At 37.5% G+C, this 18,392-nt stretch overlaps 1 protein-coding gene, 1 non-coding gene and 3 pseudogenes across 3 annotated transcripts; 3 read left to right on the top strand and 2 right to left on the bottom strand.

Annotated features, from left to right (window-relative positions):
• Positions 1 to 18,392, bottom strand: part of LOC146929851 (protein FAR1-RELATED SEQUENCE 5-like) — a 93,191-nt pseudogene that overhangs the window by 2,584 nt on the left and 72,215 nt on the right.
• Positions 285 to 391, bottom strand: LOC146929860 (small nucleolar RNA R71). Its single transcript, XR_015009097.1, has one exon. It is a non-coding gene; the product is annotated as a small nucleolar RNA R71 (small nucleolar RNA).
• Positions 7,545 to 11,593, top strand: LOC146929858 (chaperone protein dnaJ 3-like). Its single transcript, XM_085701575.1, has 6 exons — positions 7,545 to 7,785; positions 8,753 to 8,903; positions 8,993 to 9,143; positions 10,267 to 10,543; positions 10,627 to 10,825; positions 11,059 to 11,593. Exons 1-6 carry the CDS (start codon positions 7,636 to 7,638, stop codon positions 11,376 to 11,378), a joined length of 1,248 nt encoding a protein of 415 aa, XP_085557701.1. The 5' UTR covers positions 7,545 to 7,635; the 3' UTR covers positions 11,379 to 11,593.
• LOC146929859 (small nucleolar RNA snoR143) lies at positions 9,858 to 10,013 on the top strand (annotated as a pseudogene).
• Positions 13,172 to 17,683, top strand: LOC146929857 (putative disease resistance RPP13-like protein 1; annotated as a pseudogene). Its single transcript, XR_015006179.1, has 2 exons — positions 13,172 to 17,029; positions 17,502 to 17,683. The product of XR_015006179.1 is annotated as a putative disease resistance RPP13-like protein 1 (transcript).

Below are 18,392 nucleotides of genomic sequence, written 5' to 3'. Positions count from 1 at the left end.
AGGATGACAATTTTGAAATTAAGCCTGCCTTACTTAACTTGGTGCAGCAAAACCAATTCTCGGGATCCCCCATTGAGGATCCCAATCTTCACATCTCTGTTTTCCTACGAATTAGTGGAACCATGAAGGAGAACCAAGAGGCCGTAAGACTTCATCTCTTTCCCTTTTCCTTAAGGGATAGAGCTAGCGCTTGGTTCCATTCCCTTGAAGTCGGTTCCATTACTTCATGGGATCAGATGAGGCAAGCATTCCTTGCCCGTTTCTTTCCACCATCTAAAACCGCTAAACTTAGAGACCAAATCACGCGGTTCAACCAAAAAGATGGGGAATCTCTCTATGAGGCGTGGGAGCGTTTCAAAGAAATGCTAAGACTTTGTCCCCACCATGGACTAGAGAAGTGGCTTATAGTCCACACTTTTTATAATGGCTTGTCTTATACCACTAAGATGTCTGTTGATGCAGCTGCAGGTGGAGCACTTATGAACAAGAATTACACGGAGGCGTATGCCTTGATCGAAGACATGGCTCAAAATCACTACAAGTGGACCGACGAGAGAGCCATCACTAGTTCTTCACCCTCCAAAAAGGAGGCAGGTATACACGAAGTCTCTAACTATGACCACCTTCCTTCTAAAATTGATACACTAACTGAAAAACTTGAAAAACTCAATGTTGGTGCTATCAATTCTGCTTCTACTCCTTCTTGTGAAATATGTGGTATAACTGGTCATGCTGGTGTTGATTGCCAACTAGGTAGTGTTATTAATGGTGTTGAGCAAATGAATTATGCTCAATACAACCAAGGGATGAGACAAAATCAAAATTTTTATAAAAACCAAAATCCCTATGGACAAGTAGCACCACCCGGTTATGCAAACAACCAAAGATTCACTCAGAAATCCAATTTGGAAATTTTGTTGGAAAATTCTATTGCAAACCAAAACAAACAACTTCAAGAACTTAAAAACCAAACTGGATTTCTGAATGATTCTCTTTCCAAGCTCAATACCAAGGTTGATTCTATTGCTACTCACTCTAAAATGCTTGAAACTCAAATCGCTCAAATAGCCCAACAAGTGGCTACCTCTTCCCAAACACCGGGAGTCTTTCCCTGGTCAAACCGAAGCCAATCCCAAAGCCCAAGTTAATGTCATATCTTTTGGGGGTAGTAAGTTAGGCGAAACTCTTGCTAAGGTTAAAAACATTGGGAAAGAAAATGTCAATCCCTTAGGTGATAAAGTTGTGATAGAAGAAGCAAAACCACTTGCAGAAAACAAAACTTCATCCCCCTTAAATCCTGATAAGCTTAAACTAGAGGGTAAGTTTGAAAAATTTGTTAACATACTTAGGAAGATTTGCATTAAACTTCCCTTTGCTGAAGCTTTGTCTAGGATGCCTCTATATGCCAAGTTTTTAAAGGAAATTTTTTCAAAGAAAAGGGCTATAGAGCATAATGAGACAATAGCCTTGGCTAAGGAAACTAGTGCAATCATACAAGAAGCCCCCCCTAAGCTTAGAGATCCAGGTAGCTTTGCCATACCGTGTGAAATTGGGAATGAAACCATAAACAAAGCCTTATGAGACTTAGGAGCTAGTGTTAGTTTGCTGCCTTTGTCTCTTCTTAAAAGGATAGGGATAGGAGAGTTGAAACCTACCGAGATGGAATTAAAAATTGCTGATCGTTCTACCATGAAACTTGTAGGATTTGTCGAGGATATACCTGTTAAGATAGAAGGGATATACATCCCACCTGATTTTGTAGTCGTTGACATTAAAGAGGACGATGACGTCCCCATAATCCTAGGTAGACCTTTCCTTGCAACTGCAGGAGCTCTCATTGATGTTAAACTTGGTAGGATAGTGTTTCAAGTGAGTGATAAGATGGTAGGATTTGAGTTGGAAAACGTTATGAAAGGTCCCGCTCTTTACTCTTGTTGCATGCTTAACGATCATGTTGTGAAAGAACGTTTTATAGCGTCATCTACACAATATGATATCTTTGATCCATTCTAAGGACTCTTTCTAACCGTCAAGCTAATGACATTAAAAGAGCGCTTCGTGGGAGGCAACCCACGCATTTAATCGCTTTTGTTTTGTTTTTCTTTGTTCTAAGTGTCTTTGTAGGTAATTGTCCGAGTTGATTCGAAAAAAAATGGAAAAATTTTGAAGCCCCATGACCAGAAAGGTGGCACGGCCCGTGCTAGGAATGGCACGGCCGTGCCAAGTTTTTAAAGCAAAAATTGGCCATGAAGTCAGAAAGATGGCACGGCCCGTGCCAATAGGTGGCACGGCCGTGCCCGACCTCTACACCCCATATATCCACAAATTTTTCTTTCTTCTTCCTCATTCACAAACAACAACCCTCTTTCATCTTTCAAACTTCTCTCTAAACCTCCATAACCTTCAAACCTTCAAACCTTCATATCTCCCTCAATTCTTCACCAAACCATTCAATTCTTTCACCAATCAATCATAAACTTCATCCCAAACAAAAACCACCAATCAAAAACATCTTTCATCCATTCAAACCCATAATTCACCAAAACCCTAATCTTTCAAAACCTAACCCAAACACCACAAAACCTTAACCAATCTCCACATCCAAACCAACAAACCTTCCTTAAACATCAACCCCAACCCTAAACCAATACTTTCCACCAAAAATCCTCCCAAACCCTAAACCTTCAAAACCAATTCCAACAAGGGTAAATGGCTTCAAGAAGAAGTGGTAAAGAACCAGCAAGCTCACAAGGAGGACCTCCCCCAAAGAAGCAAGCACAAGTGAAGAATCATGGAATAAACTTCAAGAACAACAAGCAACGGGACAGGTATAAAATTCTAATCTCTAAACACTTGCATCCTTCTCGTTATCCTGATCCCAATACTTTAGATGTGCTAGAGCTGTTTGATGATGTTTCTAGGTTGATAGGAAAGTTAGGTTGGACTGAATTGCTGAAACCTATGTGGGGTTATGAAAACTTCACTTATGAATTTTTAAGCTCAATTGTTTTCACTAAAGATAAGTTGAATTTTGATAACCCTAACCATAGAGTTGTTTTTCGGTTGATGAATATTGATTATGACATGTCACTTCAGCACTTTTGTGAGGCCTTAGGTTTTGCAAATGAGGGATATATTCATGATCATTGGGATCCTAGCCTAAAACCGGATAACTATGACCCAGCTGCCTTTTGGACACGTATCACCGGCGTTTCCAACTCTGTTCCTAGAGCCAACAAAGCTAGCAACATCCACAACCCCGTACTTAGGTACCTCCAAAGGGTAATGGCTTGCACTATTTGGGGTAGAACCGAGCTAGGAAACACTAGAACCGATGAATTGTTCATGTTATGGGCAATGCTCCACAACCACCCCGTCAATACTTGTTTTTATTTGATTGATTACCTAGACTTTGTCGGCACTAGACCGGCTGGTAGAGGAGACATAGTGGTGGGTGGCATCATTACATATATAGCTAGGTGTTTTGGAGTGGGTGAGAATGAGGGGATCAAGCCAATTGAGGGAAACAATAGGCTTAATATAGAAACCCTTATTGCTATGAATTTCATCAAACATCGCCCACCTCTCCATTACCAACTTAGGCTAAATGTGCCAATTGTGTTTTTATTGCCTAACCCATCTCGGACTACCACCGAGGTGGAAGAAAATTGGTTGTATGTTGATGATGTGCAGGTTCTAGAACAACAAGATGATGAGAGAGAAGGTGCTAACTTGCACCATGATGAAGGAGAAGGTGCTAACTTGCACCAAGAGGGGCACCATGGCCATGCAGCCGGTGAGCTTAATGAAAATCAAAGATGGACATGGATTCATAATGAGATCGAGAGGATGAGCACCGAGCAACAAAGGCAAGGTGTTGAAATCTCCGGCCTTCGCAATGAAGTTCAAAGGGGCAACCGTGTCACTAATGAAAATAATGAGATGCTCCGTCGGATGATGCAACACCTCCAACTTCAAGGTCCTCCTTACGGACCTCAATAAACAAATGTGAGCTTTCCTCTTCCTCTCTTCCCTTCTTCTTCTTCTTCCTATCTCTCTCATTCTTCTTCTCTCTTTCTCCTACTCTTCTTCTACTCCTTCTTTCTTCTACTTCTTCTCTTTTAATTTCTTTTTCTTTGAATCATTGAGGACAATGCTTCCCCTAAGTGTGGGGGGCCCTAATAAAGTGTCTAGAGTCGTAGTGTTCCCAAACTCCCTTGAACTTTATTCTTTTGTTTTGTTTTTATAGCAAGAGGCATAACTAAGTAGCTTGTTTTTAATGTAAATATGGCATGAAAATTTTTGTTTTGTCTCTTCCTTAGGTTGCTTCTTGTACATGAAAATAGTTTCTTGTGTTTCTTATGTTCTTGCTATACCCATGTCTTGTTTTAATGTGAAAATTCTCCAATGAGAAAAGCACCCGGTTGCAATCCTTGAGCAAATGTATGAATAGGTATTTTAAGGAGCACGTTCTATCTTTAGTGTTAACTTAGACCCTTTAAAGTCTTAAGAGTAAAAGTAGTATAAGTTTGTGTGGGAAAATTAATCAAATTATTCTTAATTGTTATATTCTTATTAATTTGTTAATGTTAAATGGGGCGGGAGGATGGCACCAACATGTGGGGGAAAGGACAGTCCCTGACTTCCTAATTGTGGTGGTGACTCCCTAATTTGAACTTAATGTGAATCAAATTCATCAATGCTAGGGGGAAAGGACAATTACATCCAAAAAGACTTCCTACGCGGAGATGAAGCAAATAATAATTTTGCAGCACTGCTTAGGGTGATTTTGAATCTAGGGGGAAAGGACAATTACATCCGAGAAGACTTCCTACGAGGATAGATAGCCCCTAAGCATCTGCAGCCCCTTGTGCTTAAATGTTAATCTAATTTAATTTAACTTAAATTCCCATCACTCTTATATGAAATGAAGAAAGGACTTTTCTCGGTTACTTTAGCACTAAGGATAGAACCTATTCCTCATAATATCTGTCTTATACAGGAGCAAGAAAAGGGTTGGACTGCACACACACACTCACTTGAGACTTGATGTTGGGTAGAATAGGTTCATGAGAAGTGTTTGAAGTTGTAATTAGTGTACTTGAAGCAAAGCCTTTCTTTTGAGACACATTGTTCTTAATATTGCCATAATCAATCTTTTGTTGCTACTATGTTTGTTGCCTTTTGCTTGAGGACAAGCAAAGATTCAAGTGTGGGGGAGTTTGATGAGTCATAGATAGTATTATTTATTGTCTTATTTAGTTTAGTTTTATTTTAGATTTGATTTTATTTTATTGCATTTTATTTTAGTTTAGAATATTTTACTTCAAATTGTCTTTTATTTTATTTTAGGAATAAATATATGGTGGAAGGTGCCTTGGAGCAAAAGAAAGAGGACTGGAGCAAATACAGCGCAAAAATACGAAGATACGGGACAAAAATAAGTTCCCCCAAACTCAGAAGCTTGGCACGGCCCGTGCCAACATGTGGCACGGCCGTGCCCGTCCCCAGGATCCTGTTTTGCTGCTTTTCTTCGGGCCCAAGTTACCCTGTTGCAGCTTTACCGTTTTATCCTTCTAGTTGCTTAGTTTCTAAGTCAGATGTAAAGCTATAAATAGAGTAGCTCTCCACCATAAACAATCATGCTTTACTTTGTTTATTTCAATTGCTATTTTAATAAAAGTCTTTATTTTCCCTTTTACTTTCTTTGCAATTTATTTTACCGTATTTCTCTCTTCTTCCTCCATGTCTACGATGAACATGAGTGAGTAGACTTCTTAGTCTTAGGATTATTGGGGAGTCTAATGACTCAATCCTAAACAAAACATGTCTAAACCCTAATTTCTATGTAACCCTAATTTCTAATCTAGATTCACCGTCTTAACGTGGATTAACAATTATCAAACTGTGGAAGCGAAAGCGGAGGGTTTGATAATCGTTAATCCATCATCCCAAACATCAATTCATAAAGCGAGAGCGGAGTCTTGATGTTGGAACAAGTGAATCTAGACAATAATTGCAAAACAGTGAAATAGTCTTTGCAATTATTGAGACAAAGAGTAGTTTCAATCCTCTAAGCATCTTCTAGTAATCATGTCAGCGAAATAGGCTTGGTTGCTAGAAGTAAACTCTCACCGGACTTTCATCGGAAAGGTGAGGGGCTAAGGGAAACCGGTCTTTAGAAATTAGTGTGTAAATCATGAAATTAGATGTTTAGGTTTTGTCTAGTGAAGGATTAGTTATCAAGACGAACCAATGATCCTAAGGCCTTTTATTATTATTGTTTTTACCTTCAGCAATCAAACTCTTTCTTATCAACTTTCTCTCCTCTAATCATTCATTAAAAGTTAATTAAGTTGAACAACTCCCTAGCGGAACGATAACTCTACTTACTACTATTACTTCGATAGGCCGTGCGCTTGCGGTTTGGCCCTATCAACACCTTTTGTAAACATTAGCAACAATGTGTCCCATGTCCGAAAAAGTCAACCACTTATCAACAAGATGTGCACAACTTTTTGTATTTGCGGGAGGATGTAAGCCATTTAAAATGTAGTTATAACGATCCTCACCCGCAAATACTTCAACATAATCATCTTTATGATCTTTCAATTTTTGAATAAGATGTGTACAAATCATGAGATGATTTTGTTCGGTAAAGCCCATGAACTCGACTATAGCCCGGAATCCACAATGTCCATCGCCAATAACATCCACCACTTTTTCCCAAGTATTCATCGGTAGTTAACTACTGAGGTATTCCTCGGTAGTAAGCTACCGAGGTATTCCTCGGTAGTAAGCTACCGAGATTCCCCATGACAGGGTTCTACGTAACTGACGTAGAAACCCATTACATAACCAAAAAATCAACCGAAAAAAATGCACAATACCTGTTTTTTCACGTCAAAAGTGTGTTGATACATCCTATGCTTGATGCTTGAATCATTTTGGAGCAAGATTTGATAAAAAAAAAATTTAGGATTTAGGGGGGATTGGATGAAGTTTATGGAAGTTGATGAGAAAATAGTGTGTAGGGGGAGCAGTTGACTGTTTCATCTGATGAAACATATTTTCTCGGCAGCCGAGGAAATCCTCGGCAGTTAACTGCAGCCGGATTTTGAATTCCTCGACAGTTAACTATCGAGGGGGCAAAACCGTCTTTTACATGTGTGTCACAGCCTTATGCAATGTGTCAACGGCAATTTCCATATAATGTTGTACATAATTATTGTTAGGCGACAAATGCGAATAATTTTTTTTTCACCAATTTACTCAAAAAGATAGAATATTAGTAGAAGTAAGTAGATTTCCACAACGTTTCGCACCACTTACTAGGAAAGATCCAACAAGAACAATCCCACGTAAGCCAAACAACTTTCACAACTAAATTCACACGCGTAACAAAACTCACACCGTACTTCCCACTCTTCTAGACCCTTCTTCCGTGGGACCCAAAGCTCAAACACAATCCCAGCCATCCATTCCATCTCACTCTTAATTAATCCAACCACTATAACAAACTTCGCGTGTTACAATGACTACTTCTCTTCTCTCATTCATTCGGATCTAATAACACAACTCTTCTTGTTCTTGAACTACTAGGGTTTGTTTTGTTTCGATCTGAACAAGGATAAGATGTTTGGAAGAGCACCGAAGAAAAGTGATAGTACGAGGTACTATGAAATCTTAGGTGTATCTAAAACTGCTTCTCAAGATGATTTGAAGAAAGCTTATAAAAAAGCTGCTATTAAGAATCATCCTGATAAGGGTGGTGATCCCGAGAAGGTTTGTTTTCTTTTTATTTATTTTTTATTTTTGTTTATGTTGTTTTGATTAATTGTTATGTGTTTGGATGATTAATTGATTATTTGATTTCTTGATTTTGAATTGTTTGATTTGAATTTGAGTTTGATTTAAATTTTGGATGCATATATTATACTAGAAAGTTTTGGTGATTGATTTAGGGTTAGGGTTAGGATTTGTAGAATTTTTTTAGGTGTAGTGTGGTTGATTTATCCTTTTCTTTTGATAATTTGTGATTGTTGAGAAATTTGATTGGATTGTGTATAGTCGAAAATTCCTTGTTTTTGTTTTCCTTCATGGCGTAATTTGATCATGTAGCCGGCCCGACTTAGTGGGAATGGGATAACGCTTGATTGATGTTGTAGTTGTTTTTAGAGAAGCGTTTATCTTGTAAGCGCTTATGTATAAGCTATGGGTCCGTTTGGATTGTCTTATTTTTGAGCTTATGCAAAACGGCTTATGCAAATAAATAAGCTTTTATGTATTGTTCATAAGCCTGTCAAGGTAGTTTATGAGAAAACAGCTTACGATGATACAATTGTTGTTAGTGAGAACTTTTGAATTAACACAAAATCTTATTTATTTGCATAAGCTATTTTTCATATGCTATAAAATAAGCCAATCCAAACGAGCCCTATGTCTATAACAAAAGATAAAATAAAGTTGCATTATTTTCACATAAAATAAGAAGCTTTCATCTTTCATATGCTATATATATTGGAGATCTTTTGAAAATAAGCCAAAACCTACTTAAAATATGTCATAAGCTGTTTCCTTAAGTTCTCCGAAACAGTCTCACAAGTGCTTATGAGTTATGTCAGTACAGTAGACAAGCTCTAATAAGTCAATCATAAAAGGTTCATGGTGTTGTTATTGTGAGGTGATGTTTTTACGCGTTTTTATTGAATTGGTATATTTAAGTTTAATTTTTTTTTTTGTGGGTTTGTAGTTCAAAGAGCTAGCACAAGCTTATGAGGTTTTGAGTGATCCTGAGAAGCGTGATATTTATGATACATATGGTGAGGATGCTCTTAAGGAAGGAATGGGTGGTGGAGGCGGTGGTGGCCATGACCCATTTGACATCTTCTCGTCTTTCTTTGGTGAGAATTCCTATTGTGTTATTTGGTTCGGTCTTAATCGATTTCTGTATGGTTTGATTATCTAAAGGGTTTTTGACTTGTATGAACAGGTGGTGGTGGTGGTGGTAGTAGCCGAGGACGGAGGCAAAGACGTGGAGAAGATGTGGTTCATCCTCTCAAGGTCTCTTTGGAGGATCTTTACCTTGGAACATCTAAGAAGCTTTCTCTCTCGAGAAATGTCTTGTGCTCAAAGTGCAGTGGGTAGGTATCGTAAGAGTTTTGGTTTGGAACTTTTTGATCAGTTTTAATGTGCGAGTTGCTTCTTTTTTTTCCAGTGAATTTTTTATGGATGAAATGATAAACAATCATTTTTCATCCTGGAATGTGAGGCATTCTCACTAAATACAAACACATCCCAAATGTCTTTTTGTTTGTAAACACATTTGGTGACTGGGTTTTAATAGTTTTGTTGAGCCGAAACTGTAGGGCAGTGATTGAAATGAGAGAGGCCTTGAGTGGGAATACCCAATTCCATAGATACATTATCATATATAGATAGATAGATATTGAAGCTCTTTACCCAACAACAAGAAGGTCAGAACTTGAAGGTGCCGCCACACCCTTTTCACCAAAGGGTTTTGCTTTGGTATCTCAGATTCTATCTTCGTCTTTCTTCTCTTTTTCTTTTCGTCCCTTCAAATGGAATTGGGTTTTTTTTTCTTTCCACAGTGACAGATCTTTCCAAATTTACACTTGATATATGAGCCTTACACCCATCTGATTTTCAATATTATTATGGTTATGTCCTCTTCTATTTTTCATGGTTTTCTAGATTTGTTTTCTTTTTCTTTTCTAGTGTTCGAGTATTTTTTATTTTTTGCACTGATTTTGTTTTGGACGGGGAAACACTTGTATGTTGTTTTCTTGTTGAAGATTCGGTGCTTACAAAAAAAGCTTGATTATAGCTACTTCTTTTTTCTGATTAATATGTTTTCCTTCACAAAGAAGGATCTCTGTTTTCAGAAATATAGTAGATTTGTGTAATTGGGCAGCGGCCAGACAACCGTAGAGATGGAATCCACAGATGCTGAGTTTTTTGTCTCATCATTCTACTAATTCCATCTCACATTTTCTTATGTTTTAATTTCTAGATATGTTACCCAAAATTTAACAAACTGAAGACACATTTGATGACCAAATTACTGACAAAATACACATTTAGGTCTGTTTTTGCAAGTTCAATACATTGAAGATGGTGTTTGGAACACAATTAAATCTAACAATCTAGTTCAATTATAATCAAGATTTTTTTTTGGTTGGATAAATGTTTCTCAATTCAGTGACACCATTACTTACATTAGTTGCTATTTGTAATTATTTACAGCAAAGGTTCTAAATCTGGGGCTTCCATGAAATGTGCTGGTTGTCAAGGAACTGGTATGAAGGTTTCTATTAGACACCTTGGCCCATCAATGATCCAGCAAATGCAGCATCCTTGCAATGAATGTAAGGGTACCGGTGAAACTATCAATGATAAAGACCGCTGTCCACAGTGCAAGGGAGAGAAGGTTGTACAAGAGAAGAAAGTACTTGAAGTTCATGTCGAGAAAGGAATGCAGAACAGTCAGAAGATTACATTCCCTGGTGAAGCCGATGAAGCAGTATGTTGAGAGTTTTAGTAATATTGGCATCGAATTTAAAACTCATAATTTATAATGACTTCTGAGTTATTTGTGTTTTGCAGCCAGACACAGTTACTGGGGATATTGTATTTGTGCTTCAGCAGAAAGAACACCCCAAGTTCAAAAGAAAGAGTGAAGACCTTTTTGTAGAGCACACACTGTCTCTTACTGAGGCTTTGTGTGGTTTCCAATTTGTGCTTACTCACTTGGATGGTCGCCAACTTCTTATCAAATCGAACCCCGGAGAAGTTGTCAAGCCTGGTATGTAAATGAATCACATCTAGCATGTTACCCTCCGTTTGGCTTTCTGATTAGAATGTCAATTTTCAGAGCTCTTAAAAACCAGATATAGTATTGTCGAATAGCAGCTATAGCAACACTATAGCAATGTAGCATAGTGGAATTCAAACTAATTACTGTTTTCTCCAATGCTCAACTGACAACACATGATTTGTTAAAAGATTTGTAATTTTTTGTGGTTATTATACATGCAGATTCATACAAGGCTATTAACGATGAGGGAATGCCGATGTACCAGAGGCCATTTATGAAGGGCAAGCTTTACATTCACTTCACTGTGGAATTCCCCGACACTCTAAGTCTTGATCAGGTGAAAGGTTTGCAGGCTGTTCTTCCAGCTAAACCTTCATCACAATTGACAGACATGGAGATCGATGAGTGCGAGGAAACTACACTTCATGATGTTAATATGGAAGAGGAGAATAGGAGGAAACAGCAGCAACAACAGGAAGCATATGACGAGGATGATGATATGCCTGGTGGGGCACAGAGGGTACAGTGCGCCCAGCAGTAGAATCAGAAAAAATGATGGTGATGAAATGATAATGTTACTGTTTTTTAACCATAGTGTTGGATAGAAACTATGTAGTGTTTGGTTCAATGGTTTTGAGAGTGTGAACACTTTACCGCTTCTTATATTTATTGTCGATGGGATAAATTCCATTCTGACATCCGAAATACTTAATATGTTTTGGTATTTTTGAAACATCTATATCTTGGCTTTTGAGATATTATAGCTCATTTTCCCAGTGTGCTACTTTATGATGATGAAAGAACTAATACAAAATGTTGACAAAGGAAAAGAAAAAAAACTTACACATACATACACAATTTTTGCTAAGAAAAACCATAAGGATTTTAATTGTACAGACTGACTGGTATCTGTATTTCCCTTGACCTTTTCTGTTCAAGAGGAAAAACGGGTCTGTCTGTTTAATGAAGAAGAAAGATTTGACATTTAGAGCTTCTGATGTGATGAACTTGGTTTTTAATTTATGGGTCTTTATAGCTTGGTGTCATTGTACTATTGGTCCATGATGAATCACTTCTACCATTAGATTAGAATTTAGATCATCTCATAAAATTTTATCATCATCTACACTGAATTTAACACATCGTAATTTACAAGAAATATCATGAACTCCTTTAACTCTTAATTAATTTATTAACTTCAGTTTCCTCTCTCTTACACACACAACTAAGGAGTAAGAATTGTACTGTCAGAAGTCTCGGACTTGGTTGACAAATGTCAATAACATTGACGGCTTCACAATACTGTTATTTCATCCTACAATATGTTAATTACTGCTCCCGCCGTTTCAAAATGAGTGTCGTTTTAGGCAAAAAAATTTGTTTTAAAATGAATGTCGCTTTCAGTTTTCAATGCAATAATAACTTTTTCTTTTCAATTGTACCCTTCAATTAATACTATGTTACACTACTTTCAAAGTATTATTTTTTCTTTAATGAAAAACAAACCAATAGTTGATTAGGATAATTTGGTAAAATTGCTATGACATTTGACTACTTTATTTCATTCCTTAATTTGTGTGCAATTGGCTAAAGCGACACTCATTTTGAAACGAGTAATGTGTTGTCATGTTACTAAACATCCCAGTTTATTATATTTCCCTGATTACACACATGCAACACTTGTATGCCATTGGCGCTCATTAGTTCCTTTCAACTTCGTGGGTTGAAAATTTTATGTGCATTTCCATAAATATTTGGGTTGGGAATCTGTGTTCTCATATTTTTCCGAGTTTTTTTTCTTTCAAACTAACCCACCGAAATTGACATAGGGGAGAATCGAACTTGAGACCTTCAGAGCACACTCTAAGGTTCATAGCCAACACCTCCAGACCAACTCACGTGGGTTGTATTTTTCGGAGTTTGAAAATGGAAATCTTTGTTGTAAAAGATTCTCAAGCAAAATGTAATTTTCAGATTCTCAAGCAGGACTCATATCTGTTCTCCTCTCAAAATTTTAACTGGACAGTGTTTACTCTTTCCATGTTCTTTTATTTGTTTAGTTTCAAGTCCACAAGCAATTGCGTTTTGGGTGTGCAACTTTTCTTTGTATACATATATTATTTTGTTGGATGTGGGTCCATTAAGCAACAAACAAGTTTTGGTCAGTCTACCTTAACTATTTGCACTGCCAACCATCCAAAAGCAGTACTATTATCTTTTCATTAACAATTGAGTCTTTGCTCCTTAATTGCAATTACTACTATCCTTCAATCATCATAGCTCTTAACTTTCTTTTACACTTTCTTCCTTGCTGCTTTACTTTACCAATCAAATATGGCTGCAACTTTGGTGGCAGGTGCATTTCTGTCTGCTACTATTCAAACAATAGCAGATAAGCTAAGCTCATCGGAGTTTCGCGGTTTCATCAGAAGCACCAAGTTCAATTACTCACTACTGAAAGAGTTGAAAACGACACTGTTTTCTCTTCAAGCTGTGCTGGTTGATGCAGAACAGAAACAATTCAACGATCTACCTGTCAAACAATGGCTTGATGACTTGAAAGACGCTATCTTTGACACGGAAGATCTGCTCGATTTAATCAACTACGATGCCTTGCGGTGCAAGGTGGAGAACACACCAGTTGATCAGCTGCAGAATTTACCTTCATCTATAAAGATCAATTCCAAGATGGAGAAGATGTGTAAAAGGTTGCAAACTTTTGTCCAGCAGAAAGACATCCTTGGCTTGCAAAGAATGGTAAGTGGTAGAGTTTCTCGTAGAACCCCTTCAAGTTCAGTGGTAAATGAATCTGTCGTGGTAGGTAGGAATGATGATAAAAATAGACTCGTCAGTATGCTGGTATCAGACATAGGCACCAGCATAAATAACAATTTAGGTGTTGTTGCAATTTTGGGTATGGGAGGTGTCAGTAAAACGACCCTTGCACAACTTGTGTACAATGATGAAAAGGTTGAACATCATTTTGATCTCAAAGCCTGGGTTTGTGTATCAGAAGATTTTGATGTTGTGAGAGTAACCAAGTCTCTCCTTGAATCTGTTGTTAGAAATACAACATTTGCTGCTTCAAAGGTCTGGGAAAGCGATAATCTTGATATCCTCCGAGTTGAATTAATGAAACAATTGATGGATAGAAGATTTTTGTTTGTGTTGGACGACTTATGGAATGACAATTACATTGATTGGAGTGATCTAGTAACTCCCTTGTTTAAGGGAAAAGCCGGAAGCAAGGTCATCATAACAACACGCCTACAAAAAGTTGCGGAGGTTGCACGCACATTTCCAATTCATAAATTAGAACCTATATCCGATGAAGATTGTTGGTCTTTGCTCTCAAAGCATGCATTTGGAGGTGAAGACCTTGGTCACTTTAAATACTCAAATTTAGAAGCAATTGGCAGGAAGATATCTAGAAAGTGTGATGGCTTGCCAATAGCTGCCAAAGCACTCGGTGGACTAATGCGCTCGAAGGTAGATGAAAATGAGTGGACTGCAATTCTGAATAGCGATATATGGCAATTACAAAATGATAAAATTCTCCCGGCTTTGCATTTGAGTTATCAATATCTTCCGTCTCATTTGAAAATATGTTTTGCATATTGTTCAGTTTTCTCAAAGGATTATTCACTTGATAGGAAGAAATTGGTTTTGTTGTGGATGGCAGAAGGATTCCTCGACTATTCTCAAGGAGGAAAAGCAGCTGAGGAAGTGGGTGACGACTGTTTTTCTGAATTGTTATCCACATCCTTAATTCAACAAAAAAATGATGATTCTCATGTAAAAAAGTTTTTCATGCATGACCTTGTCTACGACTTAGCTACAGTCGTATCTGGAAAAAGTTGTTGCAGGTTTGAATGTGGTGACATCTCCGAAAATATCCGTCATTTGTCATACAATCAAGAAGAGTATGATATCTTCATGAAGTTTAAGAATTTATACAATTTCAGACGCCTGCGAAGCTTCCTACCTATTTACTTTTCGACGGCAGGAAATTACTTATCCATCAAGGTGGTTGATGATTTTCTACCCAAGCTCAAAAGGCTGCGTGTGTTATCGCTATCAAATTATAAAAACATCACCAAGCTACCAGATTCAGTTGGCAATTTGGTGCAATTACGTTATCTAGATCTCTCCTTCACTAAAATCAAAAGCTTGCCCAATACAACAAGTAACCTTTACAATTTGCAAACCATGATTTTAGCATATTGTCGGGTTCTCACTGAATTGCCAGTACATATTGGAAATTTAATCAATTTACGTCACCTTGATATAAGTGGGACGACAATAAAGGAGTTACCTGTGGAAATTGCTAGACTGGAAAACCTTCAAACTTTGACTGTTTTTGTAGTGGGGAAACGACAAGTAGGATTAAGTATCAAAGAACTTGGAAAATTCCCACATCTACAAGGAACACTTACCATCAAGAACCTACAGGATGTCATTGAAGCCAGAGAAGCAAGTGATGCCAACTTGAAGAGCAAAGAGAAAATGGAGAAGTTGGAGATACAATGGGGAGAACAAACTGAAGACTCGCGGATAGAAAAAGATGTGCTTGATATGTTGCAACCATCAGTTAACCTGAAGAAGCTAAGCATTGACTTTTATGGTGGGACAAGTTTTCCAAGTTGGCTGGGAGATTCTTCGTTTTCTAACATCGTGTTCTTGGGCATCAGTAATGGTGAACATTGCATGACACTTCCACCGCTCGGGCAGCTACCTTCTCTGAAGGACCTACTAATTTGTGGCATGGAGACACTGGAGAGAATCGGTCCAGAGTTCTATCATGTCCAGGCAGGAGAAAGTTCCAATTCTTCCTTTCAACCATTTCTGTCCCTCGAGTGTTTAACGTTTCGCAACATGCCAAATTGGAAGAAATGGCTTCCCTTTGTAGGCAACAATTTTGCTTTTCCTCGTCTTAAAAGTTCTGATTTTATCTAATTGTCCTAAACTTCGGGGGCATTTTCCTAGCCACCTTTCTTCAATAGAAGTAATCAAAATAGAAGGCTGTGCTCATCTATTGGAAATACCACCTACTTTCCAATGGATATCCTCGATTAAAAAAATACATATTAAAGGATGTACTGAAAGAGCCCAATGGTCGTTGGTTGGGAGTGATTCTCCTTGTCAGCTGCAATATGTAACGATTGAACGGTGTGATAAGCTATTGTCTCTGCCTAAAATGATTATGAGGAGCACTCGTCTTCAACACTTAACACTCAATGATATTCCGTCTTTCACAGTATTTCCAACGGATATTCAACTCATTTCATTGCAGTCACTTCATATTAGTATGTGCAAGAGCTTATCCTTCCTGCCTCCTGAAACGTGGAGCAATTACACATCGCTTGTGAGTCTTGAGTTATGGAGCATCTGTGATGCACTTACCTCTTTCTCATTGGATGGTTTTCCTGCGCTCGAAAGACTTCACCTTTATAGTTGTAAGAATCTAGATTCAATTTTTATTTCAGAAAGTCCTTCACACCAGCCTTCAGTTCTCCAGTCACTTAAAATCAAATCTCATTACTCAATTGGATCTCTTAAAGTCAAGCTTCGAATGGACACTCTCACTGCTCTTGAAGAACTGTCTCTAGGATGTCGAGAGTTGTCATTTTGTGAATGAGTTTCCCTACCTCCCAAGTTACAATCAATTGATATTCAGGCCCGAAGAACAACATCACCGCCTATAACAGAATGGGGTCTCCAAGGCCTAACTGCTCTTTCATCATTGAGTATTGGAAAGGATGATGATATAGTTAACACCTTGATGAAGGAGTCGTTACTCCCCATATCCCTCGTGTCTCTGACTATCTGTCATCTCTATAATCTGAACTCCTTTGATGGAAATGGGCTTCGACACCTCTCCTCTCTCGAAAAACTTGACTTTCTTAATTGTCAACAACTCGAGTCATTGCCTGAAAACTGCCTCCCTTCCTCACTGAAATCACTTGAATTTTGTTATTGTAAAAGACTCGAGTCATTACCAGAAGACAGCCTCTCTTCCTCTCTTAAGCGACCGGTCATTTGGCGATGCCCTATATTAGAAGAAAGGTATAAAAGGCAGGAACATTGGTCCAAAATTGCTCACATCCCTGTCATTGAAATTGATGACCAAGTCACAATATGAGCCATGGTAGAGTAAGAGACGGAAGAGTTGCATTGCCATTCCCGTTTCAGGTACTCTTTTCTTTTACATCTCTAATATAAAATAATTTCTCATTTGTACTCGTACGTTTGTATGCACAATCCGAAACTGATATCTAACTATAACATGGTTAAAATATTAAGTGGATTGATTTGATCTGTTTGTGCATATGTATATTAACAATTAGATATCCTTTGCTTTCTTAGTTTGTGCATCAATAGATATGAAACAAAATATAAGTGGATTGATTCATAAGAATCCACATTATTTATTATTGGTTCGAAATAGCTTGAGTAACATAATATCCTTCCTAAAATACTATGCTACTGTATGATATTTGCTTTCTTAGTCACTTGTTGATATTGTGTAACTACTCTTCTAAATCACAATCTTCCATTTCACTTCCTGGATCTTTTTGTGAAAATTGTCAGCTAATTTCCATTTTAAAATTGTACCATCACTCACGTATATATTTCTATTTTATTTTTTTGTTTTTCTTTTCAGGAGAAGCCTAAGTGCAAGAAAATCATATCACTGGATGAATTGATGATAAAAACGGGCCATGTTATTGTCATGATTCTTCTTGTAAACTTGTTTTAGAGAATCCAAATGAATGCTATTGATTGTCACACCATTGGATTTACTTAGCTATTCAGATTGAGTACAATGCAGTAAGCTTTGAAATATTCTTAATTTGTAGCTGTAAATGAATGTTCCACTGCTTGAAAATAACATACTGTTTGAAATCTTCTGTTCCACTGCTTTGTTAGTGTGTGCAACAAGAAGCATAAATAAATGGGACATGTAGAAATAAATCAATAAGAAGCCATGTTGTTGGTTCTAAATATTGACAAGTTATTTGAGGAACATAATAAAAATTGATGTTCTTGATGCATATATTTTTTGAAGAAACTAAGAAAAATTATATTAAAGCAACATACAACTCCTCAAGCACAAGGAGTGCTTAAGAGAGCTGCAAAGTTAAAGTTACACAAATGTCAAACCACAACCAGCCAGAAAAAGGAAAATAAACTAACAATTACACAATAGCTTGAAGACAATGTAAAGGTTTCATTCTCCAATCAGAGTAATCAAAATCGAACAAGATGTAGTACGATTTCAACCACCAAAACGTTTGGAACCTTTTCTGCAAGAGTCTCAAGCTGGTCCGACTTGTTGTGGAAAATCGTTATGTTGCGGTCTTTCCAGATAACAAAGAGAACCGAAATCCAAATAATGGTAAACGCATTCCTAGAGTTTTTGGAAAAACCTCCAAGTCCAAGATTGGTATCCATCGTCGTTAAAAAAGAATATGCTGATTTAACTGTGTAACACTGCGACACATGGAATTTCCACACCCACCTGTCAATTGTTCCAACCTGCAAAACACAAGAA

Source organism: Medicago sativa, chromosome 4 (assembly GCF_051527215.1).
Source record: "Medicago sativa cultivar Bolivia chromosome 4, Bolivia_mono, whole genome shotgun sequence".
Classification (NCBI taxonomy): Eukaryota; Viridiplantae; Streptophyta; class Magnoliopsida; order Fabales; family Fabaceae; genus Medicago; species Medicago sativa.
The sequence above is the reverse complement of the archived record's forward strand: the minus strand, read 5'-3'. Positions and strand labels throughout refer to the sequence as shown.